At 36.0% G+C, this 23005-nt stretch overlaps 1 protein-coding gene across 9 annotated transcripts in view; it reads right to left on the bottom strand.

Annotated features, from left to right (window-relative positions):
• The window catches only part of QKI (QKI, KH domain containing RNA binding), a 155095-nt gene that overhangs the window by 51618 nt on the left and 80472 nt on the right, over positions 1-23005 (bottom strand). For all 9 annotated transcript variants that reach the window (XR_015802298.1, XR_001403066.2, XM_088161412.1 and 6 more), the window contains exon 4: positions 1963-2106. Coding sequence is in view for 7 of the 9 variants with exons in the window: in XM_088161412.1 (XP_088017538.1) it covers positions 1963-2106 (144 nt within the window). In the remaining 2 variants the exon portion in view is untranslated. The remainder of the gene's footprint in view (positions 1-1962; positions 2107-23005) is intronic.

Below are 23005 nucleotides of genomic sequence, written 5' to 3'. Positions count from 1 at the left end.
GCTTATCCTGATTATTTGAAGGTTTATGACTTCCCTCATAGAAGTTTTCAATTCCTATGTTTTAAGACTAAACTGAATTTGTCAGCTCTCAAACTGCCTGAAGACAATTCCATTTTTTATACTAACTGAAGAGATGCAATAGGTAGTACCAACCCAAGTTCACCTATATACTAATTCATTAGTATGTACTACACATACCTGTTCCAGCAAGGCATAATTTTGAGAAATTAGAGCCAAGAGACCTTTAACTCTTGTGCAAGTAATATGTACCACCTAAATCTCTTATGCTTATGCATAATATATAAAGATGATAATGAAGTGAACAGACAAAGCATATTTCAGGTGATGTTCTATTCAGACAATAGTTAGCCCTGTGTTGTTATTTTTCATTAAAGGGGAAAAACAATTATTTCTGTAATCAGGATTACAGTGCTTCCCCAATTGATTAAGCTCCTACACGAGGCAGAGGGCTTTCAAAACACAGAGCTGGCTGTCACTTTCACAATGAAAGAACTACTAATGCATTACATTTTTTGAGGCTCAGAACACACCCATTCAACAGCTCCACAAAACAAGCGTAACACAAACATACACTGAGTATAGACATCAGTATTTCAGACATACTGGGGGTTTGTAACCTATCATCCTGAAGTTGACTCTTCAGTCTCATTATTCAGCAATAAGGGGGAGGAGGAAGACATCTGACAAAATTAATTCACATGGAAGTTTGGTTTTTAAACTGTTTGCTCTGTAGCAGCTAAAGAATGAACATAAAGGTTTCAAAGTTTTATCCATAAAAAAATCCTAGCTATAAACTCAATCCTAATGTGCTCAAGGTCTCTTTAATAAGTGAGTAAATTCTGAAGATCTACTTTCTCTAGTTGTCTTCTCCTTTCAGAAGCTGACAATTTGCAACGTCAAGAGGTCTAAATCACAATTTTCATACCTCCTGCTTAATATTCTACCATTTTTTGGCAATTCAGAAATTAAGTCTCTCTCTATCTTTAGTAATTTCTAAAAATGTCTTCTGAATAAATCTGCTTAGAGACCATATGTTTCCTCACAGCCAGTCTATCAGCATTCACTAAGTACCCGAAATCAGTAGGTCATTTTAATACCACCTACTACTTTCTTTCACAAGGTAAGTCTCAATTTTCCTTGTAATATGGAAAATCTTTCCACCACTGAAAAAGATCTAATTTATTCTTATCGTTTTACAGGGGCACAAAAGTGGTGGTAAAGACGAGCACAGGATACAAATTAATGGCATGGGATGCACTATACAGCTGCAGTGAGTGACCTTGCTTTGAGTGAGAAAACAGAGAAGATCTAAGAGAAGAGCTCTCACAGGGTAATTCTGGTCTCTGAAAAAGGACTTAAGTCACCTAGCTGTGCAGAAGCCAGTTTATATTATCAGGAAATGAGAAAGACAGCCATTTTCCAGTTTCACTACTTTTATTTTTCCCCAGTATACTGACAGCAAAATTTTTTGATACTCAAGGGTTTTGTCCTCTTTGCAAAATGTTTAATGTGATGATCTAAAAAACCATGCCTTCGTTTCTTGAAGTATCAGAATCATCTCAAAGCGAAACATAAAAGCAAGCTGTATTTCCCCAGCCTTAAAGTGAAGAATACTAATACTGAAGGAGAGAAAGAAAGAAGGAAAGAAAACTAGTGTTTGTAACAGTTCAGCATTGCCTTTTAAAGGTGATAACTATTTCCTGTATCTGTATCTAAAACAGGCAAAAAAACCAATGTCTCTTTATAATACTATTCTCTTCTAAGGAATAATTCAATCTGGGATGAGACAAGTTTAAAAACCACTAGAATATTACAAAATCGTATCTAAATTTCCTTTTAGATGCCAAAGTGCAGGCTTACTTGTACACCTATAGCAAATTAGCTGTATTTCAAAAGTACCTTCTGAAAACGGAAATCAAATGCTTGCATACAAATACTTACTGCGGGTATCAGTAACTTTTTTACTTCTTCAACAGCTCTCTTCAGCTTTATTTCTGCTCTGTTTTGAGCATCCTCCACAGTGATAAGTACATGTAAATCTTCATTCAGGTGTTCCCAGTTGGGCTTGCCTCGATTCTGTTCTTCCTACAAAAAATTAAAACACGGAAGCTATGAAACACATTGTGTATAAAGCAATCACAAATGTAGACAAATTCAATTCTGTCAATAGTATGCACTTTATTTTCAGCAATGTTTCTTCGTACTTTGGAGACTTTCACAGTATGTGAGGTCAGCCTTCAAAATATCATCTTTGGGATTTTGTTTGTATTTTGGGACCTCCTATTCTGTATTACACTTTTAAAAGACTACAATACATATGCTATTTCTTAAGAGTCTTCAGAACACTTTCCTCAGCTGAATAAAGGGACAAGAATAAGAATACAAACACAACATTACTTTGAGTATTATTTAGAGTCTTTGAAGAGTTAAACAGGTAAGACATCATAATGGTTAAGCAGCCAATCTTTTGAAGAAAAGTGAAACAGACACCAGACACAGAAACTCCATGTGAATCACTCCAAAAGACAAGAAAGCAATTCTCCAGTGTTCGAAATCACTTTCAAATACTTATGAAAACTAGATTCAAAGAATCCAACTCTACAAAAGGAACAGAAGTTGCCATTTTCAAAGAAGAGCTACATGTACTGGATGAAGAAAAGAAAGGAAGAGATGACAAGGCTTTAATACTGAAGTTACTGAAGAGCAAGTGGCAAGATGGTCACTATTACACAGGTACTCATCACATCCATGGCATCTGTAATCCTAAAGATAAATATTAGAAATGCTTTTAGAAAGGGAAAGCATGCTAAACAAAGCATTCCAATTTTGAACAACAGAAACCAATAAACTTAAGTAACACATTCAAGTAGACTCTTTTCCAAAAAATAAGATAATGAAACACAACACAGAAGAAACTTCCCAACTCCTTTTTCATTAAACAGTGAATAAAGTTAGCTAATTTTTCATGAAACCTCGTTTAAATTTGACAATATTTAAAATATAATGTAACAAGTTAAAAAAAAAATAGGTCGTCAAAAGAAGGTTTAATACGTGTTTGAATCTAAAGAAAAGCCTACATAAATAAACCCTACTTATTTAAAACTTAAAAAGCTGGGTATAATAGAACAGCCTTCTATTTGTAAGATAAATCCTCGTGGCTTAACCACAATTCACACTTTGTCTTTTTTTGGTTTTGTTTTTTTTTTTTTTTTAATTGCAAATATGTCTTTTCCCCCAGATTTAATGAAAAATTCCTCCAGGAAATCAGATACAATGAGGAAATGTTCTAAGACTTAATATCAACAAATGTTTGCAGTATCTCGTATTCACATATACCTAAGGGAGCACTGCTCCTTAGAGTGTTTTATTTTTAATTCAGCTAAGTGTGAAATGTTTTGTGGAATAGACAAGCATAAAAATAGGGGGGGGGGGGGGAATTGAACCATGTATGAAAAACTCATGTAAAAGAATCAGTACTTTGTAACTACTTTTCACTATGTATGTAAAGTGCACATATGCAGCACTCCATACTATCAGATACAGTGGTGTGTTTTGTTGTTTTTAATGTTATCTTCGCCAACAATTTTAACAAAGGTGGCTGTGAAAATAGGTTTGCCAATTTCAAAAGCTGGAAACAGAGGGAAAAATAACTCTCATTTATGATATAATAGAGAATGTGATGCAAAGTGCAGCTGAGTTATAACATGGTCTCTGTTGAAATGTAATATTTGAAAGAACTGTCTATGACAAGGTATTTGCTACTTATTTATTCAATCATGATCAAAACTCCACTATTACTTTTTAAACAATTCCTTTTTTTTTTTTAATCCAAAGCAGGAGTGAGCTGTTTTCTTTCAAGACGGTGACATGCTACATCAATATGAGGGAGTATACAAAATAATACATTACATTACAGGTATGAAGAATGAAAGTTCCTAAACCAGCAGAGGGCAGAGGAAGAAATGTGCAACTACCTCTTCTTGCACTGACAGTGCTGGAATGGGAAAGGTCCTAGTTACTAACACCACATGCAAGAAACCTGCACAACTATAATATCACAGGAGGCAAAACAAATTAAAAAATTTTACAAGGCCAAGAAGAATAAATGAGAAGGAAAGGTGTCCCCAGGTAAAGCAGCAAGTTCTGTTTCTGAAAGACAAGGAATGCCTAAAAAACAGTTTTAGCTACCATGGCATTAAACACCATGCATCATGGTTATACAGAGCGTAGGCGAACATAAAGGGGCTTTATGGTGTTGTATTCTTTTCTTTCATAATGAAAAGAACGTGGTGCAAAGACTCCAAAACTTGTTTCAGATTAATGTTACATCAAGTATTAGCACTGCACTCCAAATTACTCTGCTGCAGCATGAGAATATTTTGTTCAGTTTAAAAAGAGAACAAAAAGCAGCATACAGAACAAGCAAATGATACTGAAGATTTTTTTATCCCCCTAATTTACCTTTAGGTGGAACATGTTGTGTGTAAGGTTTACAATCACAGGTATTATTAGAGTGAGACCTCACAGCACAAGCAATCATACAAACTACTTACCAATAAGATAACTGAAGTAGTGTATGGCTATGATAAACTGGGGTTATGATTTCATCCAGTGCTCCCATTCCATCTGACAAGATGGCTTTCTTAGTAGGTTAACAGTTTTCTAAGAAACGTCATTTGTTTGATCGAAAACGCCACTTGAACGTTATACCAGTATGTGTATTTGATTATATACATGTTTGGTTTTACCCAAATTGGGAAATTCAGGTCTCTACTAGCTCATTCATTCCAACAAAAAGCAATGCAAAATGTAGTTACTGTCATGAAAGAGAGAATCTGTAAATCTCTTGCACTTAACAGCTACCATTTTTTATGCTACCTCATTATCTTTTCCAATCTTAAAATTAGGACCCTGAACATCATCCCATCCAAACCCCCTGCTCAGGGCAGGGCCAACTCAATGTTGCTAGGGCCAGGTTTTAAACATCCCCAAGGATAACGACTCCATCCCCTTGTCTGGGAGACCTATTCAGTGTTCAACCACTGTTCAGTCACAACAACAAAAAAAAGCTTTTTCTTATGTTTAAACATAATTTCTTTTGTTTCAGTGTGCCCTTGACCCTTTGTCCTTCAATAGCAACTGTTGAGCCATTCAGCCTAGTTTCCAGGTCTACCTGTTGAAAAAGCAGTCAGGAGTAGGAGAAATTGCCATGAGAATTATTTTGGGAAAGAAACATTTGCTACCGCAGCAGGAAGGGCACACACACTGAAGGAAGAAACAGCACCAGGGAAATCAGAAAACCTGACTAAGACTTGGGGAAAAAGAAATTCAACTGCATATATTCAAAATTATATTACATACACGAGAAGCAATTGTCAGCATGAAGCCTTCCTGCATCCCAGAGATTGTTTATGGAAGAATTATGCAAGAAAAATGGAGACAGAAGATGTAGAGAACTACAAAGAAAAGTGATTTATGCCACAACCTTGGGGAACAACAATATTAGAAAAGCTTAATTATAACCAAACTATCTTGTCTGCTAAATTAAAGAACATTAAGGACAACATAAATGGCAGATGAAATTTCACTGTATTCCTTGTTTGGCAGAAATTTCAGTATCCTTAAATATCACCTAATTCTGTAGACAGATTTGCTTTAATTCTCTTACCTGTGTGTATACACTCATTAATCCTCAGAGCACCTATGCACAATAATGGACTACTCAATATTTATCTTGCTATTAGGGTCAATGTATTAGGTAGTTAAAAAAATATATTGCTACAAGTCCTCAAAATGTAGCTGCACACACACACACACACACAAAAAAAAAAGGAGTGTAGCTACAGGAATTTTCTTGGGGAAGGATTTAGGGGGAAGCAGAAAAGCAGGTAAAGGATGCAATTGACTTAAATCTATAAAATCAAACTTAAATATTACAAAGGTTAAAATTCCTCTAGAATAGAGTACGAAGTTAGGTCTCTATCTAGCCAATAGGTTTCAAAGAACTTCAAACCCTAATGAAAGAAGTGTCAAGGTTGACTGAAATTGTTAAAATTATTCAAATGTTGGAAAAGGAAAATATCAACACAAAGAAAGCCATCAAAAAAATTCATCACCAACATAAAAAAAACCCTCAAACCTTATTGCTCACCCCCAAGACCTTCTTAGTATGGCCAACTGACAAAAAAAAGTTGACAAATTAAAAACTGGTGAAGTAGGATCCAGTCACTTCCAACTGTCAGAATACCATTAAAGAAAAAATGAAATAAATGCTGAAAAAATACTACGCTAGTATCTGTTTATATGCAGGCAGAGAAATATTAGTTAGACAATAAAGAAGGAATTAAAGAAAGAATGCAATGTGGTAAGAGTGGAAGCAAGTTTCCCACATGGCACTTTTTTCAGAAAGCTATGGGCTATTCTATAGTAATAAAAAAACATGCAGCTTCCAGTCTATGCACTTTTTTCCACTCCATCTCATACAATTTCCTGTAATGTAGGCCACTAAAAAGATACAAAATCAGCTTAGTACCAACAGGAGGGATCTTTTAAAGAAGTAAAGTCACCAGCTCAGGCAAGTGTTGAAAATTAACCTTAGTGTTCTTACTCATCTTGAAGTGATAGGCTATTAAATTCTGTTTTCATCAGCCTATTAAACAAGCTGCTCTCCCTGCTGAATGACAAAAACCACAGAAAAGATAGAGTAAAAGGGAAGAATGTTTTCATATGATGTCAAATTGAACACTAAAATTAAAAGCCATCAGAATAGCTTTATCCTTCAAACTATACAAAGGTTTGATTCAAGTATACTCTAAGAACCTTAATTAAAATTATCCTAAGATATATAACCCAGTATAATCACTCACAGCCACTTCTCACAGTCAAATGGAGGAGGTAAAATGTGGAGAGAAGTAATTCAGCTATTCAGTAAAAATCTCACAATATTTTTTGTCTAATAAATTGTGCTGTAGGTACATTAAAATTGACAGTAGCTCTAGGTGAATATTTCTTTTCCATAATGAAAATATTCACACATATATATCAAAGTTTCAAAAATAATTCAAAGGCCAGTTTAAAAGAAGATGTGTGAATTTAAAAAAAAAAAAAAAGCTAACATGTTGATTTTAAAGAATTTTTAAACAGAAGTTAAATTTAACCAAAAAGTCACAAAAAAGGTAATTTAAAATAAATTCTAGTCCTGATTTAATTTTAGTATTTTTAAGTAAGACATGATATGTATTGTGGCCATGCAACAATATCTGAATCAGTAAGCCCAAGAGAAACATTATTCAACCATTGAATATAGTTTACATCTTACTTTACAACCTTTTGTTGACACAGTTGAACTGGTAAAACCAAGTCAGAGGAATCTTAGAAGAATGCACTTTGCCCTCAAGTCATATACTCCCAACCTTTCAAGAGTTGTCTTGTTTTGTTGAATGAAACAAACCTTAACCTTTCAAAAGCTGTCTTGTCTTGTGTTGTTTAATGAAACTTCCGTTCCTGCAACTGTTCTGCCAGCCTGAGCTACAGAATTGTATTTTTAAGTTTTTGGCTTCTGTGCTGCAGAGATAGTTCAAAGCAAACATCCAGAAGACAGAAGATTTCTGTAACATTGTGCAAGGAATAAACCACTCAGTCTACAAATAATTCCACATCAGCTGATCCATATTCATGAGAAGTCCAGATGTAATGAAGCAAAAATCCCTTGGATAGTCTCCTAGCGTTGTATTACTGCATCATTTCCTGAGCAGTGTAACAACTTCCTAAGGTTCAGTGCCCGTGCCAGGCAGCCCTTACTGCTCCCACCGGGACTGGCCCCAGCACCACACCAGCCTTTCAGACCACATGCTGATGCAGCTGATGCCTCCCCACTTCCCCCCTCATTTTCTGCTGGACAAGGGAGTTTACAACCATAAAGGGCTTCAGAGTGCCAACACAAGGTCAGTGCTGTAGCTGGGAAAACGAGAAGGTGAGGGGACGGTATTTTTACCCATAGCTGTCCCTCAAAAGACTGTCTTGCCATGTCTCATCAACGTATCCTAAATGAAATCCAATTACACACGTGCCAGGGACAGAAGACACAGTCATCTTTGTTATATGGAACGAAACAACCCGCTCATCTGTGCATTAAATGCCAGTATTACAGTAGCAACCATAGACTGTAAACTTCCTCGTTCCATTTTTGTGACCGAATCTTAGGTCTTGACAGAATTGACTGGTAATAAACAAAGAAAAAATTCTGAAAAACAACCCATCCATCCCCAAACTTGTATTTGAATGATACAGTCCTGACACTAACATTTCAACAGTTGTTAATTTACATGAGGCCTGCAAACAAAATAAGTGCTTAGGTAAGTATCAAAAATAGAGGTTTTTATCAGAAGAAAGCCCAAGCCAGCCCGGCAGAAAACCAGTTTAAAGTGATGCACTAATTACAGTATCTGTTTGAACAACAGAAGTAATTTTATAACATGAAGCATCAGAACACACTGATTGTCCTAACCCCTGCTGATAAACTGCTTTAATTGTGCAGTTACAGTCAGGCAAATTAACACAGACTTTTGCTCCTACTGAGTTTCTAATGGCAGCAGTTCACAAGCAGAAAGCTGATAAAAAAAGTAAGATTACAAAGGCATGCTGAGGGAATAGCACCTGGTCAGGGGGAACATGGCAGCTTACTCCACATCTAGAATTTCTGATCGAAGTTTTTACCTATAGAAACAAGTGATCGATTGCTTAAAGTAACATACTTGTTGTTTTGATTGTCAAACAAGTTATGCTATTTATCGAGTCTTTAATTACAAAATATTATTGCATACCAAGCCCCCACATCAAGACAATTTTGTATTGAAAAAGTGGGTGTATTCCAGCACACACTAAACTAGCCAGCAGCTGTCGAACATTGTCAAAGGGCATTATCTAAAGCATCTTTTAAGAACTGTTTAAAAAAAAAAAAAAAAAAAAAAAGTAAATCTGGCGGCATGAAAAAACCTAATGTTTAAATGACACAATCTGTTCTGTCTCCAAGCCTCAACAGAGGCTTTGTGCTCAGGAGATTTCCAAGCAGGCACGGCCCCAAGCTCAGCTCTGCCCTGCAGGGAGAATGGCTCCTGAGCGCTCCAAGCAGGGCGCTGGATGTTTCCGCAGCCGCAGCTCCGGAGCGCAGGAGTGCACGGAGCGCTGCGGGCACCGGGGATGCTCCCGGCACCGCCCGGCAAAAACGGGAACAGCCTGAGAAACCGGCGACACGGCTGCATTCCCCAGACACTTCTTCTTGCGTGCTTCTCCCAAGTTGTGCCCGTGTGAAAAGGAAGGCTTGTGGAACAAGCTGTATTGTCGAGTGCCATCAAAGCCCAGGAGTCTGTTAAGACTGAGTATTTCACTGCTGTGGGATGGAAGTAAAAAAGTTTTGCATGCATTGGTATCCACATGGAAATAAATGAGGATTTAGCACATGAAATGCACAGTGTAAATTTAATAGCTGAATACATTCGTTAGAGATGGGTGCAATTTTTAATATTGATACTTAAAATTACTATAAAGTAACAAACTTTACCCAGGCAGAGCAGTGAGATTGTCACTTCTCTGACTTCGGACTACAGGTAAAGAGTTTTAATACTTTATCAGTATTCTTGGCATAGTAAACTTTATATGACTACAGTTACACTGATATCCAAGTATGGTTTTATTCCCCTACAGAAAAGGGAGTAAGCAGTATGAAACATTTCACAATAGTGTGATTCCTTTTACACACTGACCACTCACTAAAACAAACATCAAATTCCCTTGAAAGAAAATGAAATACCAAAAAATCCTGAATGGAAGACTTTTAGGTTCAGAGCTAGATTTAGATGGCTTTTTGAAGGGAAGTTCCCCCATATTCTGAATCACAAGGTTACAAAAGACATTTTTCAGTGCAGGCTTCAACCAACAAAACCTAATCTGTGAGAGTGGACACATTCCTCAGAGCATTCTCTAATCAGGAAATATAGGCAGTAAGTATATTTTAACTCATGACTCAAGCCCATTCATCATCAGTCACTAATGAAATTAACTCCAAAATAACCCACAAATGTTCTAAAATCACTTCTGCATAAATCTATTTGCCTCTGAGTTTATGAGCATTATTAATCAGTATAAACCTGATTCCACTATTCAGCTTCAGATGGAGAAGGATGGCAAAAGTGTTCTTTTATATACCTTATTATCTTGCAGCACCTGTGTACCATGCACATAGTAAATTACTCAATTTACTTCAAACACTTCATGATTCTTATTTTAAAAATAATTAACAGGATGTTAAAATTATGTACATATATGTATGTAATAGAAAACAAATCTAGAATAGATCTATCTTTATGAACATGAAAAGGTATCTCTTGAAGCAGAATCAACATGTCACTAATAACATATTTTACTATATAATACTATTGAATTGACTCCTTTAAGTACATTAAGATTCTTTTGTATATCTCAATTTTTATTTAGGCAGTATTCCAGCTGTATTATGTTTCAATTTACTATTTTATTTCCTTCTAGCCAGGAAGAAGACTAGGACACCAAGGTTACTAGCCTTGCTAACACGTGCCTCTATTCCACCCAGAAACTTACCAAGGTAACTAAAACTCTGCTGAAGTTCATGCTGACAGGTAAAATAGTTTTAATTAAACTGAAATCTGATGATCATTTTCCATCCAGGATTTTCATACTAGGAGATCTGGAAGTGCTGACATCCAAAAGGACCTGATCTAATATACTGTCCAAAACTAACTCAAGGCATGGCAACTTCAAGAAATTTGCTTGAAAAAAGTTATTGAAACCCTAAGAAAATGCAATGTAACTACCCAGTGGTTTGCACGCGGTCCAGGAACTGAGCATCAAGATCCTAGTACTGCCTCAAGTAAAAAGTCACCAACATCACCAGGTGGTGTTCCAGGAGTGTCCTAATACTGGGCCACAGAAACACAGAAGGAGGTGCTTCCCACTTTGCCCTCCTGCAAATCACTGCCCAGAAGGTGAGGGGGGAAAAAAAAAAAAAAAAGGAGGCATCCCCAGCACAACCATAAAGGACTTCATCATGAATTAGGTTCCTGTATTTTTATGTAGGATTGGAAGTTTTTGCAGTTATGAATGATTAAGTAAAACATATAAATAGCATACTGAGGTGTGCCCTTATTTATAGCTTCAAGGTAATCATCCTAGTTTTTCACTTTACCATTAATATGAAACTTTTACTTTAGTAAAATTAGTGCAATGAACACTAATGGTAGAAAGCATCATAGGCACCTCTGATTCAATGATTTGGGATCTTAGGGAAACACCTGAGCAGTGATTTCATATTTTGGAATACTTTATTGTTTACAGTAAAGTGCTATCACTATTCCTCAATTGTGTTTACAGGGAAAAAATTGTCAGCTCATTGGTTTCTCAGTCTTTTAGTCCACACAAGATACTACTCCAAAATATTTCTCTGAGATTTTTTTTTAAAATGGTTAAGAGAAAACCAATCAAACAAGCAAAAACCAATGATCCAAAACCCCAACCCCCAAACACTGTTCTTGACTCCAATTTGGAATGCTATTTACATTTACAGCATGCTGTACTTGGAAAACTGCACTTTATGTTGTATTAGCCACTAGCACTTGGCCAAGTAATAAAACATAAAACAAATTATACTTTTGTGTTCAATGGATGACATGATCAGCTCCTAGGCTAGTAGTGTAATTGTATATGTTTTGCAACATTTTCTTTCCTCTTCTGAAGTACTATCCATGTAACTTTCATCAACAGTAACTGCTGCACATAATTGTGGCATCTGTCCTTACTGAATTTCAGCCATTTTTATTTCTCCATTCCATATTTTGTTTCCTCTGTCTTATTTTGACTTGATTGCTGCTTCATACAGCAAACCTGGCCAATGTATTAACATTCCCCTCACCAATAATCTGAATTCAGTGTTAAATTGATCTATTTTGCAGCTAAACTCATCCTCAAACCCCTGGGCTCCTGCCCTTTTATTACAGCTCCACATATAAGTGATGTTGAACAAACTAAAAGGGTCAAGAACCATCAAAATAAACCCACACTTCTCTTCAGGTGCTATATTCCTGCTTAATCTAAACATGAATTCCAGAAACTTTCACTCATTTACATTAAAAGCCTACAAAGTGACAAAACTACAGTAATTCATATACAAATTTGTGAACTTTCAAATTTTTTTTATAATTAGGAATAAGTGACTGTTTTTTTTTTTTCCAAACTGAATTTACAGACCTCCTAAAGAAAAGGAGGGGAAAGAAATATCAAGAGGAGAAAAAATAAAATGTAATAGCTAAGTGACCTTTTGGAAGTATCAGAATAAACAGCTGCTGATACCTTGCATTTTAATGCAAACATATCCACACTTCTACTTCCTTCTTCTCAATTTGCCTATCATTTCCAGAGTCCTGTGGCTCAGCCTTTGCCTGAAAATCTGACCGTGTTGTTAGCATTTCCTCAAGGAGAAGTTGCACATGCCTCTCATGTAGATAAAAAAGACAAGATATAGCAATAGGGATTCCCCTGCATAAATCTTAGTGAAGGTCTTAAGGGAGTATATTGAAGACAACTTTGTAAAATTGCAATACATTCCCACCAACCCTTTGCTTTTCTTGTTACAAAATAACTGTAAACTTTTTTAAGAGAGAATTTTTCTTCCCTATTTTCCCATGCTGCTAACATTTACAATAATACACCATTACTAACATTAGCAATCTTTCCTGACACTGCTTAGCACTTAGTAAGAAATGTGAAATTTCACTAACTCCAAAGCTTTGCATGAAAGTATACAAAGATGTTACTACAGTATATTTTTAATAGAAACTTACATTGAACACATTAACATAACATCAGTGTGCCAAGAAAATAAAAAAGCACCACCTCTTGGCCCACAGTGCAAAACAGAAAAGTTTCAGATACAGCATAAAACTATGCACAGAAGCCAAATTTCAGAAAATAAGAGTGAAAATTCTTCCTTATTTCCTCCCTCCTCCCAAAAAATGAAGTAAAAAAGTAACACGTTTGTATTTTTTACTTTTTGTATGTACAAAAACGTGACCTCAGTTTAAGAACATGAAGTTACTACTGTTTCTATAAACTCAAATGAGACTCATAAAATAAAATTTCTGTTATAGTAATATGTTGTTAGCTTTATTTTAGGACATTGTGAGCTTTAGGTTTTTACTGTTTGTCAAAGCAATTTAAAAAGAGACTCATTACTCAAACTAAACATACCTAGGTAGTAGTTAAGTAACTTCAAGTAACTCAAATAACTTCTCAAGCCATAAAGAAAAATGTTTCTCTGTTTTGCTCAGAGAAATGAGGGAAAAAAAAAAAAGAAAAAAGAAAAAAATTAAGAGAGCTGAAACAAACATTCAACACCACTTATTTTTTCAGAATGGGTCAGGAACAGGTTGGGGAAAGGAAAGGATAGAGTATGTAACTTTAACTGGTGACACTCTGTCAATAGAATTTTACCTGTGGGTACAAGAATGCAGCCAAATGCAGGAAAGAGGCCATGTGCAGGAAAGCAAAGCTGTTTTTATTGCTAGGACCAGGCTGACATGGTTGCAGTACCAGAGTTTTAGCTCAAAATCTGTATCATGCAATTCTTGAGAATGGATTTTTGTGATTTGGATGTGCAACTAAAAAATAACCAAGTTTTGACAAGAGCAGGCAGAGTCAGACTGGAAAAAAGAGGGCAAGAAGGAGGGATGCAATCAGTGTTACAACAACTCTCATACATCAACTGAAGTGCTTTTTGGAATCCTGACCTCAGCAGAAAATAGTTTATCAAGTACTTACATGACAATACCTAGTGGGTTTTTTTATTTCCCCTTTCTTGTTTCAATTCTTGGGATGAATATTCATTGGGGACTTCCTCAAATATGTACTCCTGATTCCTCTAGGTGTGCCAAGGTAGCAAGAAGACTCAAGTGTCTAGGCAGCTAAATGCTACCCTGTACTTTTGGATTAAAAGTGCCTCTTATGCCAACAAGAAAGCAGAATGCTAAATATAAACCGAACTGTTTCATAAGTGGATGCTTCAATGAATATTGAGAACTTTAGATACAATGTCTGTGCTTATAATTAGAACACTTATCTTGTATAGTCACTTCGGAGAAAGAAACTGTCCCAAGTCCCAAACCAGAACTATTTTGAGTTTTCTTGTATAGAAGGTTTTCCTCCACAGACTTCAGTTTAACACAGCTGCAGGGGTAACTGCTCACTCCCACAACAGCAGTGGCTCCATTCCTTTCTCCTTCCCTCTTCTTTGTAGCAGCAGCAGCTCTTGCTGGGGCCTTCCAGAGCCAGTTCACACAGCAGCAAACCCTGCTGTCAGATGAGGTTTTGCCTGTTTAGCAAGCTGAACTGGCTCAGTGGCACATTCCAAAGGTGGCAGGCTGAGCACAAAGGAGGGCACAGGCAGATCTCCCTCTGCAGGGAGCTGCCAGCTGTCAGTCACACCTCTGGCAGGACACACAACCACTTCCAAAAGGAGAGAGGGTGGGGAACCCCTTGCTCTGGCTGCCCAGGGGACATGCTGGCATTTGTAAGTGCCACCTCGGTCAAATGTAATCTTACCGCAATACATGAATTACTATTAAAGTTAACTACTCTGAAAACTCAGTTTCCACACCAAGTTAGGCCTGCAAAGCAATCAGCTTCCTTCCACTTCAAATGCTACATCTCAGTTGCTTACCCTGAGAAAGTAGCACACTATGTCCCATGTATTTATGCAAGGGTGCATCAAAGAGAAAAACCTTGTCATTCACAGCAAAGGTATTAAAACACTAAAATAGAGTTCACTTGGACATAAAGGTTTGGAATCTCCTTAAAAATGTGTAATTTCACAGGAGATATTACTCCAAATTATATAAACTAGTTTATATTTTAAAAATAAATGAAGTTTTGTTACAAAGAATAGAGAAAAACTAAGTTTTCCACGGAGTACAGAACTGACAATAAACACTGACTAACAAACTGAAGTTAAGCCCTTGAAAGAATGCAGAACTCCTGCCTCCAATAATCTCAGCACACAAGTTTTCCCTGTATTTAAGACTGAAACCTTGCACACAGTCTGTAATTACAGATTTACTGCAGCAGTTGCCTCAAATCCTTGCTACAATTATTACAATTGCTGAGATTTGACACAACCAAGCTACCACCTAGATAACTCAAAGTGGGACCATTGTTCCAAGCCTTCTTTACGACCAATGTCATGCAGTTCCTCTATTGATTATAATGACGACAGAATGAGGAGCATTCCAGCACGTGCCACATGTTCTCAAGGCTGGATTAAAACATAGTTACAGCCGTCCTAGTTAAACACTGTGTAGCTGAGTGCCAGCTTGGCACTGATATTAAATGGCTTTTGAGAATACTGCTGACAATATATTAGGGAAACTTTCCTACAGAACAGAAATGATGGATGTTCAGAATCCCCCTTCACTGCTCAGATAGCATCAATCCAGTAATTAAAAAAAAACCCAAAAAACAAAACAAACAAAAAAGCCCAACACAACCACAAAAAAATAACAAACCAAACAAAAATTAAACAAACCCATCAAACAAACTAACATCACCACCACCAACAACAAAAAAAAGCCAGCACACAGCAATATGACTAACATTGTAACTCCTCATACTCTGATGGTTTTCACAGAGAGTTCCCTAGTCCTTCAATGAATCTGTCCTTAAGCTCTGGATTTGGAAGTCTTTATTCACTTTCTACACTTAATGACCTGAAAACCACAAAATTTTAAATTTCATTTAAAATACTGTACACTAGCATCAGCTCTTTACATAGTATCTATGCAACACATTTAAAATAAAACCCTTGCGAAATTAATGAAATAGATAATTTCTGTAAAGGAGTAGTTATGAAAATTATGTTCACTTTTTGAATTGGAAAGCAATGTTTAATAAACCTCTGCTCATTACATAAGTACAAAAGCAATGAAAACTAGTCGAAGAAAGTGAAAACTAGTCGCATTTTTGATCCAAAGTCAAATATCACAATATTTACACGTATACTGGTTTCAGGAGAGAATGTCTAGATAGGCATCCTTCAAGATCCCATTTAATCAGCAGTCCTACAACTGCTGTTTAGGAGACCTCGTTATCCTTCCAAAAAGATACCTGGTTTCACGAGAAGTTTTTGAATTCCACAAATTCTGGTGAAATGTACAAAAACATTCACCAAAGGAATGCAATTTTCTAAAAACACATTAAAAAATGAATTTGCTGAGATCTCCACTTGCATCATTTTGAGTAAAATTGAGTGTGCAAACTAAGATCCATAACTAATCAAATTATCACAGCTCCACTGCAAGTCACCGTAACATGCAAAATTAAGGCTTATTATGAAAAATTTCAAGTTCTGATTTTTTCAATGTATTCCCTCAGCTACCAAAGATATTAATGCAGAGAGAAATATCATTAATAAATACAGGACAGATTAAAAGAGGCAAACAATGTCATTACAGTATGAAGCTACAGAAGCAAAGTAAATCCTTGATGTGCTACCCAAGTCACTATTTTAAAAAGAGCAACTTTTAAACAAATTCCAGAACACTATCAGAAACATGCAGAAAGTTATTAAAAAACCTAACTGCTTCTGCTCTTCAAAAGACAAGTTCAAGCTTCTTTCATTAAAATATGCATTATATACGTTTTCAGGTTGCACGCTTATCTGCCCCCACAAAAATCAAATGGAAGTTTTACAGTTTAACTTAATATACTTCTGAATTACAAATGTTGCAGGAGGTAAGACTGGGTAGAAAAGGTCATTATGTGGAAGCTTTTCTTACATTTTACAATGGTTTCACCCACCTTAGAAAATAAGACAGCACTGTACACGAATTGAAGACAAAAATAATTACACACTTTGCTCACATCCTCAAGAGACAAGTAGAACAAAGGTCAATTTCTTCATTCTAAACATTTCCTCTTCTTCAGGAAGGCACAAGCATTACAGCCTTTTTCAAAATGCATTTCCAGAGATGACAAGGATTTATTGCCAACTGACAGGTCCTGAACGCCCATCTCCTTTTTCCCGTCCTCTCCCTCTAAAACTGGAACATGTATTAATTTGGATCCATACATCTTATTAACTACCAATATTTTTTTTAATGCCCACTGAACTATTCTCTCACATTAGCCGGCCAAAATCTAGCTTCTTTGCTGTTCCCTCTAACATGGACTAGAACATTTGTTCCCACCTCCCAAAACAGAAGTTAAGCAAAACTTTCCCAAACGTGTAACCCTGTACTCTTATGCAACGATGCAAACTGTCTGGTTTTATTCACAGTAAGAAACAGGAAGGTCCAAAAAATCATCAGCAAAACAGATGGAAAGTACAGTTCTTTCCTGTACCTCTAACACAGCCTTCAAGATCATGTGATGCCATCAGGAAAAACCCAATGTGAGCTTTCAGGAATGTCTCCAGCACAGAAAAGTTACAGGTACCAGTCATAAGAGGCTGCTCAACTGTCCACAGTGAAAACACCAAAGAGCTGATTTGAACAGCAGCAGCTGGAGTTAAGAAACAATCAACACTTCTCTTATTTTTCTAAGAAGAAAATCACTTACGACCCACCCAACAAATTTTCATTTTGTAGATCATTTCAAAAGAAAAAACGTCAACAATTGCTATCACAAAACCCTTTCTAATATTAGAGCTACATATTTTTACACGAATTGGGTATTGCAACAGTGTGTAACTGATGTGAAACCTGTCAATAATCAATAAAAGCTTAAATATATTCTTCCTCACATAGAATCATGCCAAAGTAAATTTAGGAAAGGGGAAGAGGCTGAGGTTCTTTTTCAACCAGAGTCTCCTCAAATAGTAGGTGATTTGCAAAAACTTACTGGAATGTTTACAAGAAGTAAAACATTTACTTGCCTCTACCTCCAAAATTGCTGCATCATGGCTGTCTCTGCTCTTAAAGGAGACCTGAAAAGCAAAAAAAAATTGGGCTTGTGCCCTATTTTGCTTCTTTAAAATGTTTGAGAGGCATGAAGAGTTGGAATTAGGGCTCTTTTTTACCCTGTGATGGACATAAATTATTCCTTCTTGTTTACACCTAAGACTGAAATTTCAGGAAGCCGTAAGACAACCTAGTAAAGGAAAAACAGTGCAAGAATTAACAGAAGCTAAGTCACAGAAGAAAGAACAAACTTCTTTTTCCCCCCTTATCCCTACTTCTTCAAGTTCTCCTTCATTTGAGTGATGATTAATACAAAATCCTTTTCCAGAGTTAAACATTCTTGCACTACCACTGCTTATGATTTGCACACAAATTTATGTTTTAACATTGTGCATGCTAAAGAAAAAAAAAATTGGGAAAAAAACCCCCAGAAATTTGACTGGGGTTGTATTTTAAAATTTTAAGATAAAAAAAAGAAACTGGGGAAAGCTCAATCCTTTCCAGGGATTCTTGATGGTTCAAAATAAGAAAATAAGTAAAAAAAAAAAAAAATTGTTAGAAGTTGTCTGGAAATAGAAAGGAGTGATAAAATCCATGAACTGGGTGGCTATAAAAGGGAGACAAACGTTACTTTCTCTTCCACAACTAATACAGCCTGTAAGACATTTCCTGTGTATACTTGTAGTGATGCAGCTATCAGAAGAGAAAAGATGCTGCAATGGATTTTCTAAAAATTGGCATATTTCACCTTATAGCACAAGTAAAATAAAATTAAAATTTATACCAGATGCAAATGAGCAAAGAGTATCGTTTATTTTAACTAATGCCCATTACTGCTGTGGCAACTAGAATAGCTCATTAGTATTAAGTGAGATGGGATGGCATCATGTCTTCCCATTAAAAAAAAATAGTTCAAAGCCCCTTCCTATTCCTTCCAGCCACACTTCAACTACGTAATTACCATATATGAAAAAGTCTATTTTTTAAAAAAAGGGAAATTTAAAACGCTGCTTATGAAAAACATGCAGTCATCAAGAAAAATAAAAGTACGATGCCTAAAAATAAGAAAAATATATCTAAAATACATCCTTAGAAAACTTATAAGACAACAAAATCTCATAAATTATGTATCACTGAAAAACTACACGCAACCAGTATAGCGTTGTAGTCAATATTTTAAGCCAAATCAGTGAACTGACTGAAGGTCCTTACCATGACACACATGGAATATGATCTTCCTGAAATGCTAAACCAACATTAGACAGGCCAAAGACCTGAGCATCTTTACCACAGGTCTGTTACCCAACTCAGCTCTCTATTATCAACAATTATAATGTTACTTCTCCAGTTGCAACACGCAACAGGCATCAATTCAAACAATACTGGCACTTAACTAAATGCTCCAGAGGCATAATTCAAAAAGGGTTATTCTGGTTTGTGGGTTTTGAGACAGTTGGTTTGTGTTTGGGGTTGGTGGGTTTTTTTGTATATTTTGCTTTTGTGGTTTTTTGGTTGGTGGAGGGGGGCACGTTCGGTAGGGGTTTCTTTCGCCCCTCCACTCATACACATTATAAATAGAGAATGGAACTAAATAAAACCAGGAAAAAAGCAACGAATTTCATGTTTCTGTACAATATTGGGGAAAAGTCTTTAAAAATGAACCACAATTAAGAAAATTATGTTTCGTTTAGAAGTGACTTAGAGGCATATAAAGCATCATATTTCAAGATCATACAAAAAACTGTTTCAAAGCTATGAAGAAAAAAATTACCAAATTATAGGTTTTTTCTCCTTTCTGTTGGACAAGAATTATTTTCAACAGAAACTTCTTACTTTTCTGAGTAAAATATACAGTGATATAACAAGCTAGAAGTTGAAGTGCAAAAATTTTAATGCAGACACTCACGTATCTCGTATCATGGAATGTGAAGGTGAGGTTTAACTTTGCAGGTTGAGTCTATTTAACAACCAGCTGTCACTGAAAATAGCAGCCCTGACTCTGCTACTTCCACTGAGCTGCCCCTGCTGCTTAGACAATTGTGCAGGGCCCAATTTGGGAAACTCACAAACTCAATTGACTCCTGAGGATGCCCAGGAAGCAGTGGGAACAGATGTCCTAAGGCCTTTCATGGGAACCGACCATCAGATCAATCCAAACATAGTGCCACACCACTCACAGAAAACCTTCAATAATTTGCAATAGAGAGAAGATTTTGTCGTCTGAGGACTAGTAATATGATTAGAGCTCAGGCATTACTCTGCTTAAGAGTGTGTGAGCCTCTTCAATCCTGCATAATTTGACACAAATTTAAGTAAAGACACTTCAAATTAAATTCTAATCTAAGATATCGGTGGTTACTTCAATATCCATTATATCACCTTCTTAAGGAAAAGTGTATTTATATAGTGTAGAATCCACTTTAAGATTGACAAACCTATGAATGATACAAATATATATATATATACTTTTTAATGAAAGGGTTTTTAATACCCTTTTTACTATGCAACACATAGTACATATGCAACTATTTCTCTTGATACCTTTTCTGCCTATGTAATTACTTCACAGAAAGTATTAAATCCTATTTAAATGTTATAGAACAGAAGTGCGTGACTGACTTTAGGAAAAAATAATCTAAGTAATCAAGTCAAAGCAAGTAAAAATCAAACTACCTCAACTATCAATTTCAATACTATCCTCCACAGGAATTTGAAAGAAATGAAGTCTTCTGCTGTCATTTACAAACAATGCTTAGACCCTGTACTGAAACTTCTTGCTGCAAAACCATACGGTTTCACAGGGAAAGACACCTTCACAAAAAAGTGCTTGCCTAAGTCAGAAAAATCATCAGAGAAAGTTGTTGAGAGGATTTTTTCCCTCCGTTAGTGAAGCACATTTTTAATTATTCAACAAATTACTCTAACACTTAACAAAAATAAAACTGAAGTTTGCAATGCAAGTCATGCTCAGCTGAGCATACACAGTATAACTTCCATATCCTCCCTGTTCTGCCCCCAACCCTTAACTTGCACGCAGAGTTAATATGATTTATTCCACTTTTGTAGGATGTCACATTCTTGTGATGGAGACAAAAAGGTGGAAATCATCTGCACTAAAACTTTATTGACTTAGTACATAACATACAACTATTTATCACACCAACACTCAAGCTTCACAAGGAAAGGAAGGCAAACATTGCAGTTGCAGATTATGCAAAGTAAAAAGTAGGCACAGCTGATCATCTATAAAAAAGTTAAAGGAGACCAGCAGCATGAAATATACAGACAAATCAGTGGATGATGAAAGGACTTTAAAAAAAATGAGGTGTCTCAAAGCAAGACAGGATGTTTTTATTTGGGCCCTTAATACATACAATAAACTGTTTTAATAGCTTGCTCTAACATGATATGACATGCAGGATAACATACTATTAGAGTTTTAAAACACTGGCCCATTTTAGGCAGGAGAAGTTACTCTGAAGATACCAACAAATACCCTCTTCAATCTGACGATAAAGCAGTACACAAAAATGCCACAAATATTCAAAAATACAGGCACGCAACCATTTTTCTAATATACCCATATAAGAAAAGGCACTAAGAAAATAAAGAATATGCCAAAAGAGAAAATTTGCACTGTAGATGTTCACCAAGAGTCCAAAGAGCAGCTAAATTGCTACTGAGTAAGCACGTAACAGCTGAAACTCTAGATACAGAAATTATTTGTACAAAGCTCCACGCTGAGCATTTCACTTGGTACTTTTCTAATGTTTCCCTTACATATGGGAATAAGCTTGGGGATTTTTTCTGTGGTATGTCACCAACCACACGCAGTCCCAGGACACTGAATTCCGTACATTCTGCAGGTTCTGTATGTCCCCATGTTCACCCCATTCTCCAAGCAATTACGTGGCTCTTAACACTATCAACCACTGAAAATGCTGGTATGAAGAGCTGAGTGAACCGATTAGAATTCAAATATCTACTTTTATATATATGAAAAATCTCAGCTGCAGAAAGCAAGAAACTGTTTATCATCTCAGAAAATGTACTTGCAAAAATCACAGATAAAAAAATTAGAAAAAACCCCTTTTGTGACTATTGTCACAATTTTGTGGAGACTTAACACCTTGTTCTCAGTTTCCTCCTGATCCCTCAGTCCTAATTTTGTTCATGTCAAACTTGTTACATTTCCTGTTGACTGTGTTGCCTCACTTCCTTTTTAATAACCTCCTTGCAGAGTCTCAAACTTGTTGCACAGGTGAGCATACTTTACTTCTTTTTTTTGAAACAAGCAAAAAAATCTCCCAAAACCCTGCCTCTTTAAAGCAAGTTTAGTTTTTCAGTTTTTCTGATGTAAGGCCAGCAATAAGACACACAACAAAAAACCACTGTTCTAGTGATTAAAACTTGTTGCTGAATACTGCTCAGGATTAATGATGATTGGCTATTAAAGACATGTCACACAGTATGACCAAAGTAACAGCATTTAACGTACAAAAAAAAAAAAAAGAAAAAAGAAAAAAAATCTCTATTATTAAGATTTTAGTTCTCTGATAGGAGATGTAGACAAACAATACTGGAGTACCAAAATTTTAGCATATAGGAATGTACAAAGTCCACGATGCACAAAACCAGATACAGGGGAAAAAATCCCGAACACGTAAAATGCAACTTGATTACCAAATTGTTATCTGCTGCAGCAGCATAGATACACACACACAAACACACTGTATATACATATGCATAGGTATAACAAAAGTTTTTGTGATCTGTTTAAGATTTTGATAAATTAGATGGTACATTTTACTACACTGCAATTTTATTCTACACATCTTGCCCATTATGACTCTTTTTATACTTCATCTTAACTCCAAGTAATTTTTTCCCAATTTTAGAAACTTTGACCAGAAGGGATAGTCAGGATGATTTAATCTGGCCTTCAATGTATCATATGCCATTACTTCTCAAGAGAAAAAGAACTGCTCTGACAGTAATCATTAAAAATT

Source organism: Sturnus vulgaris, chromosome 3 (genome assembly GCF_052056855.1).
Source record: "Sturnus vulgaris isolate bStuVul1 chromosome 3, bStuVul1.hap1, whole genome shotgun sequence".
Classification (NCBI taxonomy): Eukaryota; Metazoa; Chordata; class Aves; order Passeriformes; family Sturnidae; genus Sturnus; species Sturnus vulgaris.
Note: the sequence above shows the minus strand (reverse complement) of the source record. Positions and strands in the feature narration are given on the sequence as shown.